This window comes from Myotis nattereri (genome assembly GCF_964212035.1).
Source record: "Myotis nattereri genome assembly, chromosome: 1".
NCBI lineage: Eukaryota > Metazoa > Chordata > Mammalia > Chiroptera > Vespertilionidae > Myotis > Myotis nattereri.
This window is the reverse complement of record NC_138075.1, coordinates 150,036,239-150,054,048: the sequence shown is the minus strand read 5'-3', so window position 1 is coordinate 150,054,048 and position 17,810 is coordinate 150,036,239. Positions and strand designations below refer to the sequence as shown.

At 47.7% G+C, this 17,810-nt stretch overlaps 1 protein-coding gene across 2 annotated transcripts in view; it reads left to right on the top strand.

Moving 5' to 3' along the window:
- Positions 1-17,810, top strand: part of DIP2C (disco interacting protein 2 homolog C) — a 377,981-nt gene that overhangs the window by 300,256 nt on the left and 59,915 nt on the right. For both annotated transcript variants that reach the window (XM_081098294.1, XM_081098295.1), the window contains 9 exons: positions 18-226; positions 1,484-1,598; positions 2,069-2,270; positions 7,751-7,860; positions 9,895-9,975; positions 13,748-13,871; positions 14,364-14,485; positions 15,361-15,472; positions 15,558-15,667. In XM_081098294.1, coding sequence (XP_080954420.1) covers positions 18-226; positions 1,484-1,598; positions 2,069-2,270; positions 7,751-7,860; positions 9,895-9,975; positions 13,748-13,871; positions 14,364-14,485; positions 15,361-15,472; positions 15,558-15,667 — 1,185 coding nt within the window. The remainder of the gene's footprint in view (positions 1-17; positions 227-1,483; positions 1,599-2,068; positions 2,271-7,750; positions 7,861-9,894; positions 9,976-13,747; positions 13,872-14,363; positions 14,486-15,360; positions 15,473-15,557; positions 15,668-17,810) is intronic.

Here is a 17,810-nt window from a genome sequence, read left to right as displayed (position 1 = left end):
AGCGCATGCTTCCCCAGGTATTCCCCGTGACGAGCTCGGGGGCCCCGGTCAGCGAGTATCCCTTCGTGCGGACAGGCCTGCTGGGATTCGTCGGTCCCGGGGGACTCGTCTTTGTGGTGGGCAAGATGGATGGGCTCATGGTGGTCAGTGGGCGCAGACACAACGCCGATGACATCGTGGCCACAGCGTTGGCCGTCGAGCCCATGAAGTTTGTCTACAGGGGAAGGTGAGTCACCTTCTGTGCATTGGGCACAGTTTGCTGTAGGCTACACTTTTTATGTAAAATCGCACAAATTCCTTCAACTGATGGGACTCCGTTCACTCTTACGTAAAATGAAGCAACTGGACTCAGTGACCTTTGAGATGCCATCGAGTTCTGAAATGTCCAGTTTTATAGGAATTTTCTGAGCCCCATAAATATATTTTCATTAACTTCACCTCTACGTTAAATAAAAATATCCATTTGAGAAATGTTATTTTTAGTAAAAAAATAATTCAGAGAGTCAAAATTCATCTTGGTGCAGGTCCTTCCAAAAGACCCAGTGGTGATAGGTGAGTGCCCATTTTACACGGAACACTGGCTCCCGTGACTCCCCCCCCTGACTGTGCCCCTGCCTTGCTGGGCGCAGGGCCAGTATTGGCAATTCCAGCCCTGTGTGTTTTGCTAATTTGAAGAAGGTCATAAACTGCGTTAGAACTTTCAGTGCAGGAAGCTAAGGGAATAGGAGAAATAGATTCTCGGTGAGGCATCACCACTTTTGGATTATTCTTTTTAAAAAATATATATTTTATTGATTTTTTACAGAGAGGAAGGGAGAGGGATAGAGAGTTAAAAACATCGATGGGAGAGAAACATCGATCAGTCGCCTCCTGCACACTCCCTACTGGGTATGTGCCTGCAACCAAGGTACACACATGCCCTTGACCAGAATTGAACCTGGGACCCTTGAGTCCGCAGGCCAACACTCTATCCATTGAGCCAAACCGGTTAGGGCTTGGATTATTCTTAAACCTCTGTGAAAAGTGGCACCGGTGTTCGAGTTGCCACTATCCCATGCTTATGTGGGAGACTGCATACCTAGTAGAAAACTTCACAAACGCAAAATTTCTACTCATTTGGAGACACTTGCTTCACAGGTGCAAACGCAAGCTGCAAATTGAATGGGTTTCTAAACTTCAGCAGTTCTGATAAACGCATGGAACTCCCTCTGCCCGGGCTGAGAGGTTTGTCGCCAAACCTGAGGCATGGCCTTGGGGAATGCAGGCACTGCTATCCGAGCTTGGTCAGGCTCCTCCTCCCAGAGCTGCACTGTCGGTAATAAGTGCCCGGGGTTCCGCTGTTGCGATGACTTTTCCGAAGCAGCCCCTCGGTGCTAGAACCCCCTCAGCCTATAGTCAGTGGCTACCAAGCTCCTGACTGCAGACTGGTCCTCCTGCAAGCATCGGCGGCCTGTGCTCACTGTGCCTCCCTCTGTCCCTGCAGAATAGCTGTGTTCTCAGTGACCGTGCTGCATGACGAGAGGATAGTGATCGTGGCCGAGCAGCGGCCCGACTCCACGGAGGAGGACAGCTTCCAGTGGATGAGCCGCGTGCTCCAGGTAGCCCCTCCCGCCCTCTCCCAGGCTCAGGGCAGCTTTGGAGCGTTTGTTAGGATGTGGCCAACCCTCATCGACTGTGCTTCTGCCCCTGACGGTCACTCCATTTGATCAGAAACTGCATCAACCCTGGCACTTACGTTTGTGGGAGAGTGGCTGTTAGGCTAAGATCAGTCATCGGGGTTTGCAAAACTGGCTCCTGCTATTCATGTGGGGAGGTCGAGAGTGTCTGTCTTGGGAGTATATTATTTTTTCTCCAGAATCCCTTTCTCAGTGTGCGTGGTATTCCACCGTCCCTCCGCAACGATCCAGCTCGGTGAGGGTCGGCTGGGTAGCCCCTCTCTGACTGCGGCGCCTCCCATGGGCTGCACCGCGGCGCTGCACGCGCTTCCTGGGCTGTGGACAGTGTTTTGCACAGTCTGATGTCTCTGCACAGTACCTGTTCAAACACGGTCTCCTCTTGTGACTTCCAGGCGATCGACAGCATCCATCAAGTCGGGGTTTATTGCTTGGCCTTGGTTCCTGCAAACACCCTCCCCAAAACCCCGCTCGGGGGGATCCACTTGTCAGAAACAAAGCAGCTCTTCCTGGAGGGCTCGCTTCACCCCTGCAATGTCCTGATGTGCCCCCACACGTGTGTCACAAACCTGCCTAAACCTCGACAGAAGCAGCCAGGTATGCCCAGGGGCTGGGAGGGCTCGTGTGGAGTCTCAGGGGGCCCTCTGCAGCCTGTGGTGGGGGTGCCACGCCCACTGGGCCTCGTGAACGGAGGTGATTCTCAGCCGTCCTCCCCTCCTGGTCATAACCCCTGGAGGAGTGGGCTTGTTCTCCACCAGCGGTGTTTTCTACAGGCGGGTGGTGGGGTGCAGGGCTCTGCTGGGCTGCAGATCCACTCAGGGCGGGGCAGGGGTGCAGGACAGCTGGAGTGAAGGGGGTGCCCGTGTCCTGGGCCCCCTTTGTGGGGCATCAGACCTCCATCTGCTGTGACCTCGGGGACGCACAGAATTTCTAGTCACGGTTTCCTCGCACACAAATGAGAATAGCGCTTCCTTGCATTTCACGGGTTCATTTAGAGGTCAGAGCTGCTAACACGTGGGAGAGCATTTTGAATTCCGTGAAGAACTCTGCAAACTGATGTCATGAGAGTGAGCATTTGCCTAGTGCTTCGCGGTGTAGGGGACACATAATTATTTGTTACCTGACTTGCTCCTCCTGGCAGTGGAGTTGATCATGCTCTTCAGGGTTGCGCAGTTACCAGTGAAGGGGAATTTATCTCAAGATGGTGCATCGTGAGGAAGCAAATCCACCAGTGTAGTCAGAAGGTCCTGGCCTCCGGGCTGGGACGTGCAGACAGATGTCAGAGGATGTTGGGTGATGGAGCATGTAGCCTGTTTCACATACTAACTTCTTCATCTCAGGGAGCCCTAGAGGGGGCGCTCTCATCTCCTTTCACAAATGAGATCTCATCTCTTCCCCCACAGCCCTGGGACCGCAGTGCGGTGGAGACAGACCTCGACCCGATGGCTGTTTGCCCAATTATAGAGTGGCCATCGGGGCGACTCTATGGCGAGGCAGCTACAGGCCCGTTGGGTCATCACAGGGCACACGCCCATGTTAGCCGCAGGGACCATCCGGACTCAAGGCTCACACCCCAAGAGTGAGATTGGATGAGTTTGGTGGGGCAGGTGGTCCCTTGGTTAATGTGAGGAGAGGGGTCTTCCCACGAGGAGCGGGGTCAGGACTTGAGTCCTGGTCTGTGACTGCCCCGGGGTCCCTCCAGCAGACGTCTGTGAAGCGGTCAGAGTGCAGCTCCCCCCGCGGGATTCAGCTCTCTCCTAGGGTAAGGGAAGGGATTCCCTTCACAGCCTAGAAAGTCAGTTTGCAGGCATCACTGCTCCTTTGTTTTTGTCCCACTTCTGTCCTGTTAATTATTTTCTCATATTCTGGATTTCCTTAACTGATACTCCTCCCCATTTCCCCCCTCACCTCATTTCTCCTTTCAATCCCTGGCGTATGTGATTGCTGCAACCAAGCGTAGAGTGGCACTGACTGAGGTCTTCGCACTTTAAATTCTGTGGGTGCTCTGGCTTCACGTGGGGTGAGCACAGCTCCTCTTTGTGTCCTGTTGTCTCAGGCATGGCCTGCACTGGGGACGCTCTGTCTGGGCGCGGTGGTTCTGGTGTTGAGGGTGTTGGGCTCTCCAGGGTCCTTGCACACTGCAAGGTGACGGGCACGTCTCTGTCCTGCTCACCTGTTCTCATCATCAGACACCTCGACCTAGTGTCCCCAGGCACTCAGGAGTGGAGGAGGTGGTGGAGCCCCCAGGTCAGCTGTGTGACGGGAAAGTTCAGGACAGATGTCTGTGGACGGGGGGCACTTGCAAGGGCACGTGATTCTGGAAATACAGGGTGCAGTTCACCTGCCAGATGTCAAGAATCCCGAAACGAGAACCATGGCCAAGGGGAAAGGCTAGAGTGTTCTGTGCTGAGCGCTATGGGGAAGGCCTTCTTTCCTCGGGGGGAGGAAGGGGGGGGAGGGGCGCAGTAAAGGTGACCGGGGAGATCTGGGTCCGCTCTAACACTACAGCATGGTAAATAGAGCTTATGGGCACTGATAAATGTAGGGAAAGAATTTTGTATTGATATTTGGTGTCCCATCTGTTCTTGTTAAATATTGAGAGGTTAGGTAAGTCTGTCTCTTCAAAAAAAGCAGTTTTTTAGCAAACACTAAAGGCACCTGTGAGGGGCCCATCTCCATTCCCAGCTCAGTTGGTGATCTGTGATGTCCCTTTGACAGGTGACGTTTCCCTGATGCCTCCCTTTCCATGAATTCAGTGAGGGAAAAGGACGAGATGATTTCCGTGGCGCCCTTGGAATAAACATTTATGACTCCAAATGAGTACTCAGCTGCCAGAGTGCACATTTGATGAGGCCCTTTATGGGTGAGGGTTTTGCTGGGTGCTTGAAACAGAGCCCCTAAGATGTAGATCTTTGTAGACAACCTAATTGCCTTTTAACTGGATGAATTTGTACTTACTCAGCTAACGACGCTATTGCTGCACCAGTACCTTGAGTACAAAACTGTTAGAAGACCTTGAACCCATGAGTTAGGCGAGCAACAAAATGATAAAAGCAGCTTCCAGCTCTAACATCCCCTGGATGTATTTTATCAGAACGGCTGGAGGAGGCCTGAGGAATGGCCAGGGGGAGAAACTCTGCCCTCACAGACACTTGCCCTGTCCCCCGCACAAACCTACAGACCGGTCGGTCAGGTATTGGAGGGCAGGCATTCAGCAGCACGGAGAAGGAGTTGCTGGCTTGTGGATTTGTAAATCTGTAAGTGGGAGCGTGGTTCATCTCAATCTTATATTTTCGCGTTCTGGGGGGTGAGTAAGGATGTAGGAGTGTTTTGCACACGCCCCCTTCAGTCAGCAAGGGAGAGAGCCTCTGTTCTCCGCAGAGGATGAATTTTGTAAATAAAAGCAGCAGGAGAGCTACCTGTCTCCCAGCAACGTTAGGAACATATCAACTCAAGTCTGTGTGGGGAAAGAGACACGTAAGGTCCAAGCTTTGCAGCCAGAGAAATAAATTCTCAGCGAGGCGAGACTGGACTCAGGGAGAGAAGCTCTAAGTAGGCACCTTGGAATCGTGCTATCCCCTCACAACAGTGCTTTTCCGGCCATAGTTTGGATTCTTTAAAAATTATGGCGAAGCCTTTGGTTAGGCCTGTTTCCAAGTTGGCTTCTTCGGAGAACTGTCCTGCCCAGTCTCCACAGCCAGGAAGAACGCTGGTGCTTTGCCGCAGGCCCTGAAGCTGGGAAACCAGTGAAGCACGCTCAGCAAGGCTGCAGACGAGGGCGCTGTCTGTGGGCAGCAGCTGCCTCACTCCAGCCGCACAGCAGTGCCCTTCCTTTCAACACGCACCACACTGCCTGGCTTTCTTCTTCAGTGTTTTTTTTAATTGAACTTATTGGGGTACAGTTCTGTATTGCATCATCTGTGTACTGTATTGTGTGTTCAGCACCCAGCGTCAGGTCTCCTCCCATCACCATGTATCCCCCCTTTGCTGCCACCACCCCCCACCCTCCTTTCCCTCTGGAATCGTCATACTGTTGTCTGTGTCTATAGGTGTTTGTGTTTTGTGTGTGTTTTGTTTTGCTTAATCCCTTCACCTAGGCTCTCAACCCCCTCCCCTTCTGACAGCTGTCTGTTCTCTGTATCTGTGCATCTCTTCCTATTTTGTTTGTTAGTTTATTTTGTTTGTTAGATTCCACCTATAAGTAAAATCATTGGTACTTGTCTTTCTCTGACTGGCTTATTTCACTTAGCAAAATACTCTCCAGGTCCATCCATGCTGTCGCAAAGGGTAAGATTTCTTTCCTTTTTTTACAGCCAGGAAGTATTTCATTAAGAGCTAAGAAAAGAAATTTAGTCGGTCCCAAACTACCACACATAAAAATTCAAACATGATTTAGCTTGAGTATGTAAGTCATGCTCAATGATTACATGGGAACCAGCACCAAGGCTCTTAGAAATTGCAGAAATCTGTGTCATGGTGTTCTCCACAGTTCAGTCCTGCCTGTAGCATCCTGCCCTCTCCCCCACAGCTGTGGAAAGGTGACTGTTTCATGACAAACCAAATTCTGGACAGCCATGCATCTGCAGAGTGTTGTTCAGTGGTTAGAGTGTTCCTACTTGGACAGTCATCTAAAGCAGCGGTCGCCAACCTTTCAGACCTCACGGACCACCGGTTGGCGACCTTTGATCTAAAGGATAGTAGGTACTCACCCCCTGCATTCCTCATCACTCCAGTGAACGCCAGGATGACTGCTGGAGTGGTTGCCATAGAAACAGTGCGTGTTCTAGACCATGTGCAGTATCGTCACACCCCTCAGCCTAAGTCTTAAAACTTGTGTCTTAGCTTCAGACTAACAGCTGTTCATGTGCAATAAATGATGCAACATATACCCAGATTTCTAAGCCTGTAGCTTGGCCTTCAGCAAAAGTTTAACAAGATTAGGACTCAGAGTGGCCTTCAACCTGAATTTTATTAAACCGAGGATTAAATGCTGATGCCATCTTTGTTACTTTAAACTCCTTTACTAAACTCCTTTTGGTATATATCTCCCCCCTTTTCTTCCTCACTTCCCTCTCCTTCTTCCTCCTTCCTCACGCTCTCTCACACACCTGCATGTTCACACTCATGCTCTGTCACACGTGCTCACACACACACACATGCACTCTCACTCACACTGGCACATTCTCCTGGAACTCCTAACCTTTTTCTAGTAAGTGTGTGTGTCTTGATTTATATACGTGTGTTTAATGAAAAGAAACCGTGAACAGTAGTATTTTCAGAAAACGGAGGTAATCGAGGGTTTCTTGAAGTCAGAAAATTTGAAAGCGGTACTCCAGCTCTTTAGGAAACCTTTTTTTTTTTTTTTTCATTAGAAAATAAAAGGAAAGCTGTCAGAATAGATTGTTTCTGCATTTCTCTTCTGAAATGTGTCATAAACCATGAAAAGAGCCTGGTGATGGAGTTGGTAACGGGCGTGAAGGGAACTTGGACTGTATACGGCAGCCTTTTGGTTTATTCTACGTGTCTGTGGGCCTGACAGAACTTAACCCTTTCTGTTGAAGACATACGTGGACAAATGACTGTGTCACATCCTTCAACAGTGTTACTCCCTAAGTCTGTCCCAAGAGGCATTTATTAAAAACGAGGTTTGTTGAGTCAGCTCTCAGGGGTGTGTAATCGCACCTGGAGCCAGACCCACAAGCCAGGAGTCTCACTGTTCAGCAGTAGAATATGCATGCTTCAGATTCCATATTTGTCTTGTGCACTGTTTTTTTATAATCACTAATGTGAGGACACTTCACACAGAAGCTTCCCCCTAGCTGGAAAGTAAAGGCAGTGAGCTGCGCGGCACTGGGGGATTTATGATCACGGTATTTCTCTCTACCCTTCATCGAGGTTAGACTTGCCGTCATCATCATCGTCATGACTCTCTGAGGCCCGACTGTAGTAAAATTGTTTGTCAAAGCCACATCTCTGAGAGGATTTCCCCAGAGTGAGCTCTTTACCAAGGTGGGCAGTCACGTTTTGGGGAATTTCACATGTGTTTCCCTCACGCATGTGCCACTGTTCCTTTCCAGAAATCGGCCCTGCCTCCGTGATGGTGGGGAACCTGGTCTCTGGGAAGAGGATTGCGCAGGCCAGCGGCAGGGACCTGGGTCAGATAGAGGACAACGACCAGGCCCGGAAGGTGAGAGCAGAGGGGCTGCCTTCGCTGGGTCCAAGCCCGTCACCCTGATGCTGAATTACAGCAGCACTGGCTCCGCTTCCTACCCGCCTCAATTCTGCAAGAAACACCCGTATAATTTTATAAGAAAATGTGCTTATGCCCTGGCCGGTATGACTCAGTAGTTAGAGTGTCGGTCCAAGCACCAAAAGGTCGCGGGTTCCATTCCCCATTAAGGGCACATACCAGGGTTGCAGGTTCGATCCCTCGCCCTGATCTGGATCCATGCGGGAAGCAACCAATTGATGTGTCTCTCTCATATCAATGTTCCTCTCCCTCTTCCCCCTCCACCCCTCCCATCCACTTTCTCTAAAAAAACCAGTGAGAAAAATATCCTCAGGTGAGGATTAACAACAACAACAAAAGAATAAGGAAATGTGTTTCTGCGGGGGTGCAGTGCTGTAGAACGTGTCCCAGCGGCCCAGAAGGGTGGGTGGCGGTCCCAGGACGGCAGGCCCGGGGCCGGGGTCTGGGTAGCCCTGTTTGGTCCTGGAGCCCTGAGCACTTGTTCCTCGTTTCCCACCAGCCCTGACTGGGCACTGACTGCCTCACAGTGACCTTAGAGCAAAGCTTTGGTCCAGTGGTTCTCAGCCTTCCTAATGCAGCAGCCCTTTAATACAGCTCCTCATGTTGTTGTGACCCCCAATTTCATTGTTACAAATTGAACATAATTAAAGCATAGCGATTAATCACAAAACAATATGTAATTATATATGTGTTTTCCGATGGTCTTAGGCGACCCCTGTGAAAGGGTCGCTCGACCCCCAAAGGGGTCGCGACCCTCTGGTTGAGAACCGCTGCTTTAGCCCTTTGATTGTACAAATGCAAGAAAACATTCGTTCAAACCCGGGTTTGGGAGCCAGACCTCCTTAGAGCAGCCTTAGGAACGGAGCAGGAGCCTTCGGCCCACTCCACCACAGACACCTTCTGATGTGGCTTCAAGTCCCTTTATGACTGTTTAGCCTGGAGAGCTTGCTTTTTTAATCTTCACCCAAGAATGTGTTAATTGATGAGAGAGAGAGAGAGGCACAGCCATTGGTTGCCTTCCCGTGTGCAACAGCAACCTTCTTGGTGTACGGGACGACACTCCAACCAACCGAGCCACCTGGCCGGGGCAGACTTGCTAACTAACTCTTAAGCGTTACCAAACGGTGGTCCCGCTTGTATGGCTACCAGGAAATCTGACAAAATCAACCATTTGAAATACTGGGGATTTGGCAACGTACGTAGTGAGGTTGAAAGCAGTGGCCGTGATGTTTCTCCTCCCGGCACCTCTGTTAGTAACGAGGACAGTGCAGACCTGGTGCTTCCTGGATCCTGACGGGAGGGCTGAGTCAGCACGATGCGCTTGGGCTCTTGGATTTGTGGTGCTCTTGGATGACATAGGCGTGGCCATTCGAAACAAGTACCTGAGAGAGCCCTGTTACATCAGGACAGAGCTGACCGCCCTGCCACCCAGAAGTCAGATGGCATCTTCAGGACGGCCCGGGGAGGTGTCTGAGTCAGCTGCTCCATCTGTGGGGACGAGGATGCAGTGCTCCCACCTTGGGCAGATGTCAGAGAACTTCTCCACGTCTGAACCCAGTCACGGCAGAGCACTGAGCACCTGCGTGTTCTGTCGACCATACCTGTCAGGGCGTCCTCATTCCTCTGTGGAGACACACCCCAAAAGCACTCAGACAGACTAGAGCAGTGATGGCGAACCTATGACACGCGTGTCAGAGGTGACACGCGAACTCATTTTTTGGTTGATTTTTCTTTGTTAAAATGGCATTTAAATATATAAAATAAATATCAGAAATATAAGTCTTTGTTTTACTATGGTTGCGAATATCAAAACATTTCTGTATGTGACACGGCACCAGAGTTAAGTTAGGGTTTTTCAAAATGCTGACACGCCAAGCTCAAAGGGTTTGCCATCAGTGGACTAGACCCATTGAAATGTTGAGATGAACCCCCAGTCCAGGGGCCGGCCCTAACGTCTGTGCTTTGTTCCAGTTCCTGTTCCTGTCAGAGGTCCTGCAGTGGAGGGCCCAGACCACACCCGACCACGTCCTGTACACACTGCTCAACTGCAGGGTGAGCTGCTCCCGGGGCCGCGCCCTCTGCTCTTCGTCATCTTGCTGACCCATCCTGTCCCTTCAGGCTTATGTGAATTCCTTTTAGTTATTTGTTGCAATTTTTACTGAGACTTTTTCAATTAAGACGGATTTCTTTTTTCTTTTTTTGTTTCTTTGTTTTTCTGATTTATTTTTATTTATTTTTTTGGGGGGGGGAGGATTGCTTTTAAATATAAGGGTTTATGCATCTCTCTCTCTCTCTATATATATATATGTGTGTATATATATATATATATATATATATATATATATTTTCTAGCAATTTTTTGCAATATTTCTCCCCAAAATGAGTAATGAATAATTTCTGCAGCCAAGAACAATTACATATCTATGGGATATTTACATCCTTATTGTATTACTGAACTACTTTTTTGTAAGTAAGAAGTTATTTTTTAATTATAGACTTTCATTCTTAGGAATGAAAACCATTTCTATTTTATAATGAAAATACTTTAATTAAAGTTTTAATTTTACTTTAACTTTTAAAGTAAAATTAAAGTTTACCTTTATTTTGCGACATGTGTTCCCGTCCCCTGACCCCATGTTTAATCACTTGCTGAAGCTAGACACTGGGTCTTTTGGGAATGCCTCGGACCCTGAAAGGAGCTTTATTAGAAATAACAGAAAGTCGGGTGGGGCGAGCTGGAGGTCAAAGCCATGAGCGTGGAGAAAGGGTGGGCCCCGGGCAGAGCACCTTGAGACGCAGCCCACTGTTTCCTGGGCCTCTGATGTGGACGCAGCTACATCCTGACCATTCACAGGGTGGCATCGGCTCAAGCATCTGCGTCCATCCCACCCTCCCAGCACGTAGGCACCCTTACCATGTCACTCAACCTGCCCAAAGGTCAGGGGCATCATTGCTGTCATTGTTATCAGTGTAATTTCCACTTACATCAAGCTGCCAGTTCAACACTGTCCAATAGAAATATAACGCAAGCCTCACACGTAATTTTATATTTTCTAAAGGTAATACTTAAAAAGGATAAAAGAAACTGATGAAATTTAAGAATTTTGCTTAATATATCCAAAACATTGTCATTCCAACACTTGGCCACCATATCACCAGCGCTTGCCTCCCCCACCCCACCCCATCCCCCACACCCCCCATGGCGTTGTAGTTTGTTAACTGAGAACTCTGCTCCTTGATCACAGCTCCTTTAAGATGGGGAACCATTGGTTCCTGCCTGAGTGAGGCTTCCTGCCAGCTGCATCTCTGTCCTACACGGCAGTGCCCTGGACAGGATAAGAGTTGTTTACAAGATTTATAGGAAGTGAGGACGCAGTTCATTGCAAATCACAGAAAACTTACATTCACATTCTTGGACCTTGTTTACATGCAAAAGACTACCTGTTATTTTTTTAAATTTATTCTTTTTTTTTAAATCTTCACTGGAGGAGGAGGAGATTTTTTCCATTGATCTTCAAAGAGAGTGGAAGGAAGTGGGGAGAGAGAGAAACATCCATGTGAAAGAGAGACATTGATTGGTTGCCTCCCGCACTGCCCCAACCAGGACCCGGGATTGAACCTGCTGCCAACCAAGGCATGTGCCTTCACCAAAATCTAACCCACAACCCCTTGGTCTGCAGGCCGATGCTGTTATTTTATTTTTTTAATGGAAACATAAACCAACTTTCAGCTTTTCTTTTTACTTGTAGCAGCTTCTTTAAAATTTTAAACTCTAATTCCTATTTGGCTTTTTCTTTTTTCTTCAATTTTTTAGGTGTTATTTAATTTAATGTAAAACGTTAAAATAGTGGCAGATATGCAGACATTGACACTGAGATGTGTGGTCTGCAGATATGCAGACATTGACACTGAGATGTGTGGTCTGCAGGTCAGGGACCAGGCAGTGGGTGGTTCTGCGTTCCCATTCTGTCAGGACAGTGCCCAAGACCACTTTTAGGGAAGTCAGCCTGCGTTCTCTGGAAAGAACTTGTACTAGAAGTAGGTTTCCATGTGGAAGCCCTGGCTTTTCCCTTCGATGGAGATGACCACTGACCTGAGGGTAAACAGCTACTACTTCATGGACCCCTCACCCATGACATGTCATGTTTTCCTTCACGATGGACACTTTGGGGAATGAAATGTGTAACTGCGAGCCAGTGCTGTTTCTCCAGGGGTAAATGGTTAGGTTGAGACCCCACGGAACAAGTGGTGATGGACATTCTGGGACCAGATGTGGCCTGTGTCCCAGGTGGGCTCATGGGTGGTGGAGTCACGCCATGTCCAACCTTGCAAACTGGGGAAGCAAGGAGAGGACACCATGTTGGACTCACCGTGAAGTAGCCCCTTTCCAACGGGGCACCTCCTAGGGGGATTTTTGAGAATAATTTTGGTTGGTCCCCAGTCTCCCCATGTGCTGACTCCACATGTGACCAGGCTCACCTGTCCCTCCTTATAAACCCTGTGACATGGCAGGCCATGTGTGAAAACTGAGCTTCCTCAGGATGAGGGACTGAATGCCAATTAAGTTAACCTTTTGTATGGACCGATCATGGGCGTTTTCATGAACCAGAGTCAGATGCATTTCAGAAACTCTTGACTGCTGGATGGAGTCACCTGTGCCCCTCAAATCTTTATGCTTCCGCCGTGACAACAAAGGGGGTTACTCACAGGGGTCAGCATTGCCCTCCGAAAAGCGGGGAGCAGATCAGCTCCAGAAGTCGAGCGGCACAGACTAAGGACGCCTGCTGCTAGAGATCAGAAGCTGTAGCACTGGGGTCCCAGTAACAGGAAAGTCTAGCGAGGCAGGCACAGAACGATGAGCCCGCCTGCCCCCCACCAGCGGCACCGCTGGTCCCCGTTCAGGTCTGGAGTGCAGGGCCAGCTTTTTTCCAGGACAGCAGACGTGGGAGCACCCAGGAGCAGGGATGGTCCTTCGCCTCCCGTTTGGGAAAGAGACAGAAACATGGATGTGAGAGACACACATCAACTGGCTGCTTCCTGCATGCACCCCTACTGAGGCTGAGAATTGAGCCTGCAACTGAGGTACATGCCCTTAACTGGAATCAAACCCTCAACCCTTCTGTCTGTGGTCTGACGCTGTAACCACTGAGCAGCCGGCTAGGGCTGACCTCCTTGACTTTGATATGGTTTTTCTTTCCTTTTAAAAAAAAAATATTTTTATTGATTTTTTTTTTATTTATTTATTTTTAGAGCAAGAGGTAGGGAAAGGGTGAGAGACAGAGAAACATCAGTGTGAGAGAGAAACATCAGTAGGTTGCCTCAAATGGGTCCAAACCCAAACCCGGGGTATGTGCCCTGACTGGGAACTGAATGACCTTTCAGAGCATGGACAACACTCCAACCAACTGAGCCACACTGGCCAGGGCTTGATGTGGTTTTTCTTAATAAACATTTTCAATTAGTCTTATTTTCCATAGCACAAGTCCTGCAGGTTTGATACTAATCTTACTGCCCATGGCAGTTACACTTAAGACCCAGATTTTTAAAGATTTACCTATGTCAGGTCAAGTAATTATTTTTTAAAATATTTCTTGTGAGCACAAGTATATCCAGATGCTGCTTGGGGGCTGTCCTTCCTGGCTAGCAGGACGGGTGGAGAGTGAGTGCTGCTGGTTCCGGGACTGGAGGGGGTGATGAACACATTCTAAAACTGACTGTGGTGGTGGCACAACGGTGAATGTGCTAACAGATACCTAATTGTCCAATTTAAATAAGTGTGTTGTACGGTATATACGCTGTATCTCACTGAAGCTTCCGCACGCAGGGTACGATAGCAAACTCGCTGACGTGTGTCCAGCTGCACAAGCGAGCGGAGAAGATAGCGGTGATGCTGATGGAGAGAGGGCGCCTGCAAGATGGGGACCACGTGGCTCTCGTCTACCCACCAGGTAAAAAGGCAGGACCAGCAGCTGCAGGAGACAGCTTGTGGCACCTGATGGCTGGAGTTGCTGCATTGTCACCGAGAATTGCTTACTCGTCTGGTCCCTGCCACTGGCCGGGGGCTACGCTGCCTGCTGTAGGCTTTAGGGGCATGAATGAAGCCGTATTTCACAAAGACTCGCATATTTAAACTTGTTTATTAGAGTTCTGAGGCATGTATTTAATCACTAGTAGTTAAGCTGAGAAATTCCTTAGACAGAAATTACAGGAATTAAATTTATGGGCTGCCTTAGCATCCCGTGCCTAAAGGAACAGGCCAAGTGGAAGTTAGTGCTGACACATAACATAACCGCCGGGAAGAGAAAAGAATGTGTTTAAGGTGTTCGTTGTCCACTTACCCTTCCGACTTTTCCAGGCTCGTATTTCTGCTGATAGGGATGGCAGCCATTAAATGGTCTGATTTGTTTCAAGCAAAAACTTCTCATTTTCTTCTTGTGTAGGAATAGACCTTATCGCAGCTTTTTACGGTTGCCTGTACGCAGGCTGTGTGCCAATTACCGTCCGCCCCCCACACCCACAGAACATAGCAACGACGCTGCCCACCGTGAAGATGATTGTGGAGGTAACACCGCCTGGCGTGTCTGGGCGCTTCCTTTTGCCCTGGACCTGAGTGTCGGGCTCAACACCAGAGCTGGGCCTTCGGGGGAGGGGCTGGCTGTGGGATTACGTGGGAGTCTTCAATCCAAGTGCTGGGGCAGCATGGGGCCTCTGCCCTCAGGGAGCTACCATCGAGTGCTGGAAACAAGAGCCCAACTTTGCACGGAATTAGGGGCTAGAGGACGGCCCTGCCTCAATACCTAGAGAAAGCAGCCCCCCAGAGAGGGCGTCCCTACAGGCACTGCCCCAGCAAACCAGATCCAGTGAAAAACTCACCCATTTTTTATAGTTCTTTTGTTGTAGTTTATAAATGTCCTATTTGAAAGCATAGATTTATTCTAATTTTTTTGTGTCGGGGGTAGTTTAAGAGGACCAGGAAAGCTTTTCCCTTTGGAGGAGGAACCACACAGGGGACGTTAGTTTGGGGGCCCCACAAATACTTTTTTGTCATCATGTTGGAGTATTTTCATGGTCATTATTCCTGTTAGAAAATACGGGGTTTTTGTGGACATATGTGGCATTTTCAGTAGAAGGGCTAATGGTGTCAATAGTGAGGTTAGAAGCTCCTTTCTGAGTCCAATCTTAACACTGGATCCCACTCAGCTATGGACATTTTCAGGGACCTCAGTGCCCGCGCGCTCTGCGTGGCGCTTTGTGGTCCGACTCCTGGCTCCCTTGTACCTCTGCTGGCCAACGCTAGCTCCTCACAAGGAGCCGTGTCCCTGGTAGTGCAGCCTGCTCTGAAAGCCACACAGCCTCCACACACAGCGCACACACGTGTGCAGTGAGGGTTTCCCTGTGGTTTACCTTCCTTCATCCATTCTGTTCTCTGACTCTCAGGTGAGTCGCTCGGCCTGTTTAATGACAACACAACTGATCTGTAAATTGTTACGGTCCAGGGAGGCAGCTGCGGCCGTGGATGTCAGGGCGTGGCCCCCCATACTGGACACAGGTCAGTCCTCGAGCGCGCTAGGCACAGTTCCTTCTCTGCTCTCCCATTAGGTCAGCTGTGCTAATAGCTTCGCTTTGCTCTCCAGATGACTTGCCAAAGAAGCGGCCGGCCCAGATCTACAAACCCTCCAACCCGGACACGCTGGCTTACCTGGATTTCAGTGTGTCCACGACTGGAATGCTAGCTGGAGTGAAGGTGAGGGTTGGTCTGCCCAGTGTGCAGTGAGCCCCCGCAGTGATGGCCATTTGTGTTCTGCGTGAAACGTGGAATGAGGTGTAGATATGTGTTTCATTCAAGCTATAAAATGTGTGGACACTTCAGTAGTAACCTAAGCTGACTGCTTCTTTCCAAATGTTCCAACTTTTTTTAAAAAATGTAAACACAGCCTGACTCATCCCTACTGAAAAACTGTATAGGTTTTTCTTTCCTCCTGCTTCTCAAATCCAAACATTCTTTCTGTTGTAACACTGCATGAGAGCTTCTTGCTCTTTAAGGGATCCCTTATCACTCGCTAGAGGACTGCTCCGTGCAGCTGCAGGGACCCCTTTGCCTATGTCGTGCCCTCTGATGTAGGGCCCTCCAGGCTCAGGAATGCCCTTAGGGAGGAGCTGTTAACTTCCCTGTAGCCTCAGGAAGCCCTTCCCCTCTAATCTCCCTCTGGGGTCTGACTGCTGAGTTTGCATAATTTAAAAGTGGGCATCTTAATAGGTGAGGTTATATCTCATTATATTTTTGATTTGTATTTTCCTAATGATTAGTGACAGTGAGCATCTTTTCATGCAGTTATTGGCCATTTGTGTATCTTCTTTCAGAGATGTCTATTCAAGTCCTTTGCCCATTTAAACAAGTTTTTTTTTTGTTGAGTTTTATTTTCTCTATATGTTTTGGATATTAATCCTATATGAGATTTAAAAATTTTTTCTCCTGTTCTTTGGGTTGACTTTTTTTTTACTCTGTAGACAGACGGTGTCTTTTGATGCACAAAATTTTAAATTTTTGTTGAGTTCAACGTTGTCTATTTTTTTGTTGTTGGTGGTGTTTGTGTCTTTCGTGTCATATCAAAGAAAACATTGCCAAATCCAATGTCAGAAGATTTTGTCCCATTCTTTTGTCTAGGAATTTTATTGTTTTACATTTATGTCTTTGATCCATTCTGTGTTAATTTTGTATCCAGTGATAGGTAAGAATCCAGCTTTATTCTTTTACATGTGGATATCCAGTTGTCCCAGAACCATTTGTTAAAGAAGCTGTCCTTTACCCAATGAGTGTGGTCTTGGCACACTTGTGGAAACCGTTTGACCATATATAAAAGTGTCTGTTTGGGGGCTGTTTTATTCCATTGTTTTAAGTGTCTGTCTTTATGCCAGTACCGCACTGTTTTGATTATTGTAGCTTTGTAGTAAGTTTTGAAATCAGGAAGTATGGAACCTCCAGCTTTGTTGTTTTTCCAGAATGTTTTGGCTATTCAGGTTTTACTGAGATTCTATATGAATTTTACAATGAGCTTTGTTTTTATTTCTGCAAAAAAATCATTGAAATTTTTTATAGACATTGCACTGAATCGGTATTGTTTTGAGGAACTACTGGGTAGTATCTGTGACTATAGGACATGTTTCCATTTATTGATGTCTTCTTTAATTTATTTCAGGAGTGGTCTATAGTGTGCATTGTATAAGTCACCTCATTGATTAAGCTAATTCCTAAGTATTTTATTCTTTATGCTATTGTAATGAGAACTGTTTTAATTAACTTTTCAGATTTTTCATTTAGTGTATAGAAATGCAACTGACTTTTGCATGTTGACTTTTTTCCTGGTAATTTGCTGAATTCATTTATTATTTGTAGCAATTATTTTGTGACACCTTTAGGACTTTTTACATATAAGATCATATCATCTGTGGACAGAGATATTTTTATTTCTTCCTTTCCAATTTGGATGCCTTTTATTTATTTTTTCTTACCTAATTGCTCTGGCTGAAATTTCCAGTACTGTGTTAAATGGAAAGGGTAAAGGCAGGCATCCTTGTCTTGTTTCTGATCTTAGAGAAAAAGTTCAGTCTTTCACAGTTGAGTATGATATTTGCTGTGGGTTTTCATATATTGTGTTTATTGTAGTGAGGTACTTTCCTTCTATTCCTAGTCTATTGAGTGTTTTTATCATGAAAGGATGTTAAATTTTTTCAGATACTTTCCTGCATCAAATGAGATGATCATGTATTTTTTTCCCTTCATACTCTTAATATGAAGTATTACATTCATTGACTGTCATATGTTGAGCCATCCTTGCATTCTAGGAATAAGCCCACCTGGTTATAATGTATAAGGATTTTATTGTGCT